The sequence below is a fragment of the Phialemonium atrogriseum genome (genome assembly GCF_030411735.1).
Source record: "Phialemonium atrogriseum strain 8032-3 unplaced genomic scaffold QBC33scaffold_24, whole genome shotgun sequence".
NCBI classification, from domain to species: domain Eukaryota; kingdom Fungi; phylum Ascomycota; class Sordariomycetes; order Cephalothecales; family Cephalothecaceae; genus Phialemonium; species Phialemonium atrogriseum.
Genome location: NW_026848161.1, coordinates 456,178 through 466,856, shown reverse-complemented (window position 1 = coordinate 466,856; position 10,679 = coordinate 456,178). Strand labels below are relative to the sequence as shown.

Genomic DNA, 10,679 nt, shown 5'->3' with positions numbered 1-10,679 from the left:
ACATGGATGATCTCCAACCTACGATTGAGGCACATTAGGCAGAGTCGACCCGATGTGGGGGGTTTCCCTGTTTCGCTTTCCTTTTTCCTTGTCCTGGCCTATGGTCGTCGTCTAAGCCACGTTCCTGATCAGCCAGACGATCTCGATGCTAAATTTCTCAACTAACTGGAACGGCGAGCAGCCCTGAACTTTTTGATAGAAAGGATAAAAAAACCCTTTCCTGGTTGGCTCATGTATCGAAAGGCTGGCTTGTGATACCAAACTGCTTGAGATCCGCAAGAGACTGCTATCATGGCATTGAACCAACTGTTAACGTGGATTCCACTCGCTGTCGCCGCCGCCGTCGCGGCCGTTGCCCTCCAGTTTGTTGCCCAGATCATTCACTATCATTTCTTTCACCCTTTGGCAAAGTTCCCGGGCCCATTCTGGGGAGGAGTCACGAGAATATGGATTGCGCTTCAATTCTACTGGGGCACCGAGTTGGAGACCCAACAGAAGCTACATGCTAAATATGGTACTGTTTCCCCTCTATTATGCCGATCCAGAGGAACCATAGACTGAAATGTGGCATTCTAGGACCCGTCATTCGAGTAACACCGACGATGCTCTTGGTCAGCGACTCGAAAAAGCTGCCCGAGATGTACAACCGCCTGGCTGACAAGTCCGACTACTACATCAGCCCCAGTTTTGGTCCGGTTGAGAATATCCTGGTAACACGAGATCACAACAAGCACACCCAGCTTCGCAAGGTCATGGCAGGCCCTTACAGCTTTTCCAACATCAAGAAAATGGAGCCTCTAGTCGACGCGAGAGTATCACGTTGGTTGGAACGGTTGCAGACTGAATTTGTGGACAAGAACAAGCCCGTGGATTTCACCCCGTGGACAGTGTGAGTGCCCTGCCACCGGTGACATACTAGATCGGATCATGTCTCGCCCCTGTTGTTGACAGGAGATTCTCCTCCGATGCTGACATGTTTGACTAGGTTTCTCGCGTACGACGTCATCAGCGAGATTGGCTTCGGCGCTCCCATCGGATTTGTCGAGGCCGGATGTGACCGAGACGACATCATCAAGCACCTCCATGCGGGACTTAGAGAGAAAGCCATCCTAAACCGCCTGTACCCCTTTTTGAAGATGGCCAAGAAGAGTTGGCTCGGCCGGAAATACTTTGAATCCAGTCCTGACGACAGCAATGGCCTTGGCATCCTGATGAGGCTCCGGGACGAGTTGCTAGAGCGACGTCTGAAAGACATAGAGTATGGAAAAGAGGGCCGCCAGGATCTCCTACAGACTTTCTTGAAGGCGAGGACGGCAGAGGGCAAACCGTTAGAGATTTCATACATCAAGTCGGAGATTCTCCTCGTCTTGCTTGCTGGTGCTGACACGACGGGAACCGTGATGCAGGGGCTGATCCATCAGTGCATCACGCGGCACGAAATCTACAAGCGGCTGGTGGACGAGATTGACGAGGCGGAGAGAAATGGGCATCTGTCAGCCACGCCGCAGTACGAAGAGGTGTCCAAACACTGTCCGTATTATGTCGCTTGCGTGCGTGAGGTCATGCGACTCTGGCCATCGTCACCTGCCCTCTTCCCTCGACTCGTATCAGCGCCCGGAATCGACTTCAATGGCAAGCTTGCCCCACCGGACACCGAGGTGGCTTCGACTCCCTTCTTGATCCATCGAGACAAGGACATGTATGGACCTGACGCAGAAGAGTTTGTTCCTGAGAGGTGGCTAGACCCAGAGCAATGCAAGAAGTACCTGAAGTACTTCTTTGGCTTTGGCTACGGCGCGCGCGTGTGTCTGGGAAAAGATATTGCGCACATGGAGATCTTCAAGGCTCCCATGCAGGTACGGCTCTGCTTGAAAACGTTGAGTAAAGAGGCTAACCTGTTCGTGGCAGTTGCTTCGCCGGTATAATGTCTCGGCGGCCGACAAAGACCGAGTAGGGACTTACACTGTAGTTGGCGGTGTTTCATACTGGAAAGACATGTTTATTACCATCACAACGAAGAAACGAGAGACATAAGGATTTAGGTGGCTGTAGTTGTCCTACCGCCCCGTCTGTACTTATCACCTTCATGATCCCATAATTTGTCAAAGACTAGAGCGACAGCATTATATTCTACAGGCAGGGCGCAGATGATCCCAACCTTGAAGTCATTGCGGGAGAGCGGAGCAGAAAACATGATAGGATTGAGATTCGAGACGCATAGCTCAGTGCTTAGTACTTGAGAATAGGTAATCTAGGAGGACCGCCGTCCGTTCCGAAGGTCAAGTCAGCCGCACCTGTTGGTTACCCCGAGTACTAATTAGGCCCTATGCTGGCTGTCGCTCATTTCGATAGACTCTGCAACCTCCACAACGGGTTTTTCCTCGCTCGTCTGATTTCTGGCCAGGCCAGCAACCCTCGCGTCATTCGCCCTGATGCAGACGTAGCCCTTGAACTTCCATGCCGGCACCTTCTCTTCAAACATCTCGTCGATCTCTTCGAGAGTACGGTCCTTGGTCTCGGGAAGGTAGAAGAACATGAAAAGGAAGTATGCCACGTTGGAGCCGAACCAGATCCAAGCGTACTTTGCACCCTAGATATGTCTGTCAGTGCCTCGTTGCCGCTTCGGGAACATAAACAGAAAGTACCCACCCAGTTGAGCTCCTGCGGGTTGAGGAAGTAGGGAATGGTAAACGAAATTATCCAGGCGGCGACAAAACCGAATGAAGAGGCAATTCCAAGGGTGAGGCTCCTCAGTCTGTTTGATGGGATTTCACCGGAGACGAGATAGAGATAGGGCGCGGTGCACATGGTGTAGAAGAACATGTGGATGACGACAAACGCAACCATGCACCTGCTGGCAGCGCGGGACGTGGCTCCAGAACTAGTCACCGCGCCGATCGACATCATACACAGGCCTTGAACGGCTGCACCCATGAGCAGGATGGTTCGTCGACCGAGGTACGTGATCAGGTAGAGCGACAGCAGGACGCCTGCCAGTCCGGCGCAGTTCATCCCTATTGTCTCGGCAAACGGCTCGCTCGTACCGGCGAGGGCGAAGAAATAAGTCCCGTAGATGATAAAAAAGAGGTTTCCCGTCGCGGAAAGAGAGACAACGAGGCAGACCGAGAGAGCCGATCGTCGTCTGTTGATCCCCTTGACCATGTCGAACAGCATGAGCGAGCCCTTGTCGTTCTCGTGCTCCATCTGCGTTGCTTCCACCATTTCGTTTAGCTCTGCGTCGATGACGTGATGGTCTGTCGAAGTCGCACGGAGCCGAACGAGGGCTGTGCGGGCCTCGGTGTTTCGGCCTTGTTCGATGAGCCACCTGGGGGTCTCGGGTAGAAACGGGAGCGCGAACAGGAGGAAGGTCGGGACGATGAACAAGCATCCGCACGGGATTTGATACGACGACTTGCCAAGTTGGTCCGCGGTGTAGTTGTCGACAATTGACCCGATGATGCTGCCCAGGGCAAGGCATACTTGGTATATTCCCATGAGGAAGCCGCGGTAGCTCGGCACGGCAGACTCTTGGATGTACAGCTGCGTCTCAACCATGAAGAGACCATTGGCAAGGCCGATAATCACGCGGCTGGCGTAGAGGGCGGCGAATTCGGTAGACGAGACCATGAGTATGGCACCGACCTTCCAGCGCTTGATGTTAGCATTTGCTTTCATCAGAGTTGAGCCACAGGGCAGCAGCAGGGTGGAAGCGGTCAAAAACACAGCAAAGTTGCGTTGCGTACGTGGTTCAAGATGCAGGCGCCCCAAAGGGCCCACCGTCGTCCCACAAACTTTCCGAGCGGGCCAACCGCAAGGCTTCCTAAGAATGCCCCGGCCGTCATCAGTGAGTTGATTAGCTGCTGCACGGTGCTGTCTATCCCGTATCCCGAAGGCAAGGTCGGGTCTTTGTAACCGAACACTGCGAGAAATCCCGGCATAGCTTGCAGACCACTGGTGAGGCCGTAGTCGAATCCTATTTCCTCGTCACATCAGGCCTAGATTCTCATTGAGTGGGGATCCGTACGTACCGTATTGGAAGGTAGACAGGCAGACACAGGAACAGATGAGGATGTTCCTCCGGTGATGCCACAGTGACCCGCCGCCGATCTCCATTATGTTCACGCCCCCGGGGCCTTCCTCTCTCCCTGCATCGCCATCTGCCCCCACTGTCTTCGAGGAGTGAAAGAGTTTCATGATTGACAATTGAATAACCATGCGGAAGCGTCATTCACGCAGTGGCCCAAAGATTCTAGATGGGCCGTAGCTGCTTATTTTAACAACCTTTTATGGGTATCCACATTGGCAGTTCAAATCAATATTTCCCCCCACATTCCCCGCACTCCTATTCTGTGTCCCGGGGCTCGGGGCCGAATCAAAACACGAGATGGGTTACCCCAGACTCGACCCGCACCCTCGGTAACTCAACCCTCGGAATATGGGGTCTCTTGGCAGTCCAGATCGTTCCCCACCACCGGCGTTTGGGCCGAGGAATCTTGATCGTTGGATTGAGCTCGCTCTCCGAAGATGGAGATAGGCAATTAGCGGTCTCCCCACGAGCTTTCCATGACTCTCAACGGAGGCTCGAGCCAAGAGTTTGTGTACATGAGTACAAGGTGCCAGTACCTTCGCGTTACCGTACCCCAGTTCTTAGGGCCTGGTAGAAATCCAAAAGTAAGGTGCCATTTGCTGTGTGCTTGCTTGGTCACTGATAGACCATCCTGGGCCTTTTACTACTGGAATGGAATGAACTCTGCTTGACTTGACTGGTGTAGACAGCTGTTTTCTAATTGAGGCATCTACTGTCTAGCGTAGTTACAGTTGTGTTTCCTTCCGCCAGGCTTCGCTAGGTCTATCCATCAGAGCCAAGCCCAAATGCTTCAGGCCCGAACTGATTATTTTTCCATGGAATCCGAACAATGCCGGAGGATGAGTTGCCTATGTGCCTCGCTCCTTACTTTGACCTTCGCTACGAACGGTGGGTCATTCCCCTTGCCGGGAGGTGGCGTCAGGGGGATGTGATAGGTGTCGATGGGGCAACCCTGGAAAGTTCAGCGTCAAGTACGAGCGCGGACGGAGTTGAATAGCTTACCGGATCTTCTTCAACATCGAAAGAATAGATGAATCTACTCAAAAAGATAAACATCGAGTTCGAAGCAACGCGGAAGCCGGCGCAGGCACGGCGCCCTGCTCCGTAGCCATAATGGCCCTTTAGGGGATTCCACAAGTCCTTGTTGAGGAACCGGTCTGGATCAAACTTCTCCGGATTTTCGTACTCGTCTGGATTCAGAGAGATGGCCCAGTTGTTGATGGTCACGACCGTGCCGGCCGGCAGGCGGTAGCCTTCATATTCGTCGTCTTTGATGAGAGCATGCGGAAAGCCGGTTGGATTGACATTGGGCCGCCACCGCATTCCCTCCTTCATGATGGCTTGGATGTAAGGCAGCCTGTCCCAGTCGTCAAAGGTGGGCAGGCGTTCGGCGTTGTGGCCACACACGTCATCCAGCTCCTTGCGGGCTTTGGCAACCCACGTGTTGGGGTCCGCCGCCATTGCCGCAATCACCATGTTCAGCTGGTTCTTGGTCGTGTCGCTTCCGGCTTCAATCAGTCCGCCCGTGGCGAACAATTTCTGGTCGAAGTCGAAGACCTCGTCGTCCTTGTTCTCGTCGCGATAGAAGCCCGTCGCAAAACACTCCTCCTGGATACCCTTCCGGATATTTTCCTGCATGAGGTCGTAATAGGCTTTGAAGGCGTCTCGCGTGTACCCAAACACCCTGTTGCCGTATGGGCGCCACCACTGGAGAAACGTGGGGATGATCTGCCGAAGCTGCGGGTAGGTATCGACGAGCCACTGGCCGGGGATATTGTTCCGCAGAAACTCGTCCTGCGCATCGGAAACCCTGTCGAACATCTCAGATCTCCCCAGCAACCGCTGGCCATAGACCATGTTCACCGTGACTAGCCACGTTGTCAGTTCGTTCAAGATGGTGCGCGGGGTCAAACGGGGTCACAGACAGGAAGCAGCAAACCGGATGGTATGGAGATGCCACTTGTCCGGCGACTGCAGCATCTCCAAGAGCATCAGTTGTGACTCTTGCAGCTGCATTGGCTTGTACGTATCCGCACACTTGCCCGTTAGCAACTGATGCATCAATTTCCGAACCTTTCTCCACCGCTCTCCGTAAGGTTGAAGGACAGGTCTCTTGCCGTGAGACATGACCTCGCCAACCATTGCAAAGACCGGCCGGCTGGAATAAATGCTCGATCTCCTCTCTAGGAGATCTTCCACAGCTCTGGAAGAGTTGAGGAATACCCAGTCCGTGCCACCGAGCCGGAGATGCATCATCTCACTGCCAAGCTGGTCCGCTGCTGAAGTCAGTCTTGTCCACAACCAAACCGGCGTCTATGTACCAACCCCATTCTTTGGCCTTGTCTCCGGTAAACTGCTTGGGAAACAGGTGATTATGGCCAATGATTGGCAGCCGACCTGGAGGGCTTGGAGGAAACTTGTATCTGCCACGTCTTGAGTATGCTTTGGCTGCGAAGACAGCAACAAGGATGAGAAGAGCAGCGGCGCTGCTGGCGAGCATGAAGTTGGGATCGAGTACACGCATCCTGTAAGCAGGCGCTTGGCTCGGAGATTGCCTGGTGTTGAGCTGTCTGGGGCTTGACAGTCAGGTAATTACTAGGCTGGTATTGGGCTTTCTGGTGCTGGGATTTCCGCTGTCGGTATTCGCTAATAGCAAGAAGCAATAGCTCATCCGATAGAGCTATAGGCGCTCATATGCAGATGCGGGCGCGAGGCCCGGTAGGCTCGGACCAACCTATCCTTCGGGTTGGGGTAGGTTCGGGCCAATCTACCGTGAGGGTTGGGGTAGGTTCGGCCTAACTGATCCTGTTGGTTGGGGGAGGCGGACGGCCAATTGCGTCCGGCTTGCTAATGCCGAAGGGGCAGTGCGACGTACCATATTGAATCAGACAGGACAGATCTGATTCCGATTCCTGTACAGTATGGACTTCCTCGTGCCAACTCAAAAATGTCTTCTCGGTTAGAGCTCATCGCAGGACAACTTTCCACACACTCCCCACGAAACCAGGTATGCGAATCTGAGCCTAGACTGTGTTAATGTCAGGCTGACTAACACCTTGCTCAGCGCCCCGCAAGAGAAATGGAGACCTGGGAAGTCGAAACGGGTTCGAATATTCCACCGATCAAAGTCTATCCGGACAAGTATGAGGGCCAGGTGGTCGTCATCACCGGCGCCGCGCAGGGCATAGGAGAAGCCACCTCCAAGTTGTTTGCCTCACAGGGAGCCACGGTGGTACTGGTGGACATCCAGGAAGACAAATTGAGAGGCGTCCAGTCCGAAATTGAGGCGGCAGGCGGCAAGGCAGCGTACCGAGTCTGTAATATCGCAGATGAGGATCTGGCGACTTCGCTGATCGACCGAGTCGTCGCCACCTTTGGCAAGATCGACGTCCTCGTCCAACTTGCCGCATTGTACCCGTTCATCCCGCTCCTGGACCACCCCTCCAGGGACTTCCTTCGGGTCATGGATGTCAACGTCAATGCCTGTTTCTACCTGACACGCGCCGTCCTCCCGCACATGAGAAAGGCAGGCTACGGCCGGCTCATCAACACGGCTTCCGGGACTCTTCAGCTGCCCGACCCCGGCCTGTCGGCTTACGTGACCTCCAAGGCCGCCATTGTCGGATTCACGCGGAGCACAGCCGTGGAAACGGGCCCGGGCGTGACGGCAAACATCATCTTGCCTGGGTTGATACGGACAGAGGCCGTCTGGAAGGTGCACGAACGACCGGACGGGTCGCATGGCTTGTTCGACAGCATACTTGAGAAGCAATGCGTCAAGCGGAATGGGAGAGCTCAGGATATTGCGCACACCATTTGTTTCATTGCCAGCCCCGAGGCACAGTTTATTACCGGGCAGATCTTCGACTGTGGAGGAGGAGCTACGTTTCATTAGCAACATGTGAAGTCCCAGTTCGAGGAAGAAAACTCATCATCAATATATTATAATTATATAACAATACGTAATTACATGTTTCCAGCCTAGATGTCGAAAAACAAATCGGGAGGTAGCGAATCCAGAAACAGATCCGAAGTAGGATCACCAAAGAAATCCCCAAAATCTCCGACCAAATCATGGTTGGGGTCGAAGCCAGTTTCAGCGTCGGCGCCGCTTCCGGCTTCCCCCGTGTTCGCAGCCGCCCGCATGGAGGCTGGAACCTGCATATCACGTAAAATGGATGTATTGGGAGGGGACCGCCTTTTCTCCGACCAGGCTCTGAGTGACTGAAAATATTTCCGACATCTTGCTACAGCAGGGCTGACGTCGCCCAGTTGATCGAGGTAGTCCAGAGCCGCGTCGACAGCTGAGTCTGCCGCTCCGCAGTCGATATATGTTGAAAGTATCTCTTGCCCCCGCACGGCGAAGAGCGTGCCTAAGGCAGTGTAAAGGTCTGCAGTGGCTGTAAGTATCGCTGCCTCAGGTCTCTGGCACTCTGGGTAGATGGGTGAGAGAAATACGCACGTGGTAGATGGTACCACCAAGCCCCCATGTCTTCTGGGCCATTTGTGTCTTTCAGCATAGCAACGATATCACAAGCGCAGTCAACACACTGGCGAACGCTTGCCATAGTGACGGACTTGAGGTAGTCATCGTCCAACACAGTTGTCTTGCCACGACCAACTTGAATGACAGAGAGCAGGTTTGGTCTGTGGCTCATCAGCCGGATATGGAGATATCTGACTCGAAGCATCATCTGCTGCCTCTTCACCTTCTTGTCGGTGGTCTCTGCGCTAAACCGGAGATGGTCAGGGAGACCCGAAAGCCACATGGACAGCTTTCCTTCTTGCTCGACTGCAAGCCCAATCTGGATGTTTAGACGTATGGGATCCAGTTCTCGTGTTGGGCTTGCCCCATATCCGGGTAGGCACCAGGGTGCGTCTTTCAGCATGTATGCAAGCATTGTCTCTGCGATGTGAGCTAGCTGCACTACCGCATTGAAATGGTGGATCGGAGACGGAGTGTCGCTGGTCTGCACGTCGGAGATGCCCGCGTCTGTGATGCAGTCATCGTGTACGGTTGCCGGAGGGCTGACTGGGAGCGTTTCCGAGGTAACTGCTGGCGGTCGACCGTGCTTCAAGCTGACAAAACTGCGCGACGTAAGCGTACAATCAACGAATGGGCGACTGATACAGTGCACCGGACTCACCGGTCAAGCGAGTACATGCCCCACCAGAGACGCCTTCGCATCTCCTTCTCGACGGGCCCAATCTCCCAGTCTACGGGGTCGATATGGAAGCCCAAGCCCAGAGCCGAACGCAGGATACAGCCCATACTCGACCAGAAACGGTTGAACTGCATGTTACTCTGTAGATGAGCAGAGAGGAGAAGTAGGGCCTGGATCACATCTAGAGTGCTGGTGTCGAAACATAGAGAGAGTATCAGTTCGGCTCCACGGCGGTGAAAGGTTTGCGACAGCTCGTATATCTCCTGAAGCGGGAGAGGTAGGTAGTCGCAGCCAAAGGCGAACACTAGATTAAGCGTCGACTGCCATGGAATATCGAGAGCCTCGCTGTTGTTTCCGTATGCCGCAGTGAACCGCTTACGGAAAGTCGGTTCGTGCACAAAGGGAAAGAGCGGGAAGGCATGCTCAAAGAAGAGGTCGACGAGGTTACTTGCAAGCGAGTGTGGAGGCAAGACGAAGTTGTCGCGGTGTAGCTCGTTCTGCGCCCGAATGACGCTGCCAATCCTCGATTTGCGCCGGATTCTGTCCGACAGGGTGGCCGAGTCCGTTCGCTTGCGGTTGGAGGTCGCGTGGGGCGAAACCCCGCAGTCGGAAACAACGATCTGGACAGATGCTTGATCTAATAGATGGAACACATACTCAGGTGAGTCGGTGTGACCGTGTGAGGCACGAGGTGTGAGGCGCGAGGTGTGAGGGTGGACGGTACATGACATGACATACCGTGATCCACTACATCCAGTGATCTTGGCTGGACTTGCCACTCTCCGTCGCTGTCGTATTCCACCTCTTCCTCCTCCTCCTCGGTCACGTCTGTGGAGACAACCAGAGGAGCATCGAGGTGAGCACCGAGGTTGCCGTTGCTCGATGGCGGAGAGATGGAGGACGGCGTCTGACGACGCAACTCGCGCTCGAGCCTCCGCACTTTTCCTTCCAAGGAGGCGACATATCCTTCCCTCCGGGACGGTGAAGCGTAGATGCATTCAAAGTTTCTCTTGGCGCAATATGAGCATTGCGGGCGGGCTCCATCGCATCGGCTCTTCCGTTTTCTGCAGCCCGAGCAGGCCCGGCCGGATCGTAGACGGTGTGCATCCGACATGGCAACCCATTGAAGTAGTTAAAAACGGCGACAATTTGAGAGAGAGAGGAACGAATCGAGAGAGGGGAGATCTTAATGCACCTCCACCGGGTGTGGGGGAAAACTGGAGTCTGGACTGGAAGCCAAGGCCAAGGTCGCATGAGGGGTAATGCGGGGAATGCAGGGAGGTGAGCGAGCTAGAACGGACAAGGGCCTCGGCATCTGAGGTGGCCTGATTTCGGTGGGTTTTTACATATCGCAGATGGGAGAGAGAGAGACACTGAATTTCTCAATTACTGCATTGCCTCCAACAACTTCTAACCACGGCCACCAA

The 10,679-nt window shown here is 54.3% G+C and overlaps 5 protein-coding genes across 5 annotated transcripts; 2 read left to right on the top strand and 3 right to left on the bottom strand.

The window, feature by feature from the left end:
• Window positions 1-11: 11 nt before the first annotated feature.
• QBC33DRAFT_547446 (cytochrome P450) lies at window positions 12-2,277 on the top strand. Its single transcript, XM_060428735.1, has 4 exons — window positions 12-514; window positions 577-889; window positions 986-1,856; window positions 1,909-2,277. The coding sequence occupies exons 1-4, from the start codon at window positions 292-294 to the stop codon at window positions 2,032-2,034; spliced, it is 1,533 nt and encodes a 510-aa protein (XP_060280733.1). The 5' UTR covers window positions 12-291; the 3' UTR covers window positions 2,035-2,277.
• Window positions 2,278-2,317: 40 nt separating this feature from the next.
• On the bottom strand, window positions 2,318-4,113 carry QBC33DRAFT_595354 (MFS monosaccharide transporter-like protein; the record flags this gene model as incomplete). Its single annotated transcript, XM_060431821.1, has 5 exons — window positions 2,318-2,389; window positions 2,441-2,590; window positions 2,650-3,651; window positions 3,744-3,973; window positions 4,029-4,113. 5 exons carry the CDS (start codon window positions 4,111-4,113, stop codon window positions 2,318-2,320), a joined length of 1,539 nt encoding a protein of 512 aa, XP_060280732.1.
• Window positions 4,114-4,892: 779 nt separating this feature from the next.
• QBC33DRAFT_595349 (cytochrome P450) lies at window positions 4,893-6,611 on the bottom strand (the record flags this gene model as incomplete). The annotated part of the gene is made up of 4 exons (XM_060431819.1): window positions 4,893-5,039; window positions 5,090-5,955; window positions 6,013-6,347; window positions 6,409-6,611. 4 exons carry the CDS (start codon window positions 6,609-6,611, stop codon window positions 4,893-4,895), a joined length of 1,551 nt encoding a protein of 516 aa, XP_060280731.1.
• A 555-nt stretch (window positions 6,612-7,166) lies between these two features.
• Window positions 7,167-7,982, top strand: QBC33DRAFT_457342 (NAD(P)-binding protein; the record flags this gene model as incomplete). The annotated part of the gene is made up of 1 exon (XM_060424854.1): window positions 7,167-7,982. One exon carries the CDS (start codon window positions 7,167-7,169, stop codon window positions 7,980-7,982), a length of 816 nt encoding a protein of 271 aa, XP_060280730.1.
• A 66-nt stretch (window positions 7,983-8,048) lies between these two features.
• QBC33DRAFT_547445 (fungal-specific transcription factor domain-containing protein) lies at window positions 8,049-10,510 on the bottom strand. Its single transcript, XM_060428734.1, has 4 exons — window positions 9,991-10,510; window positions 9,235-9,889; window positions 8,550-9,175; window positions 8,049-8,478 (listed from the first exon to the last, which is right to left on the bottom strand). The coding sequence occupies exons 1-4, from the start codon at window positions 10,364-10,366 to the stop codon at window positions 8,069-8,071; spliced, it is 2,067 nt and encodes a 688-aa protein (XP_060280729.1). The 5' UTR covers window positions 10,367-10,510; the 3' UTR covers window positions 8,049-8,068.
• Between the last annotated feature and the right edge of the window lie 169 nt (window positions 10,511-10,679).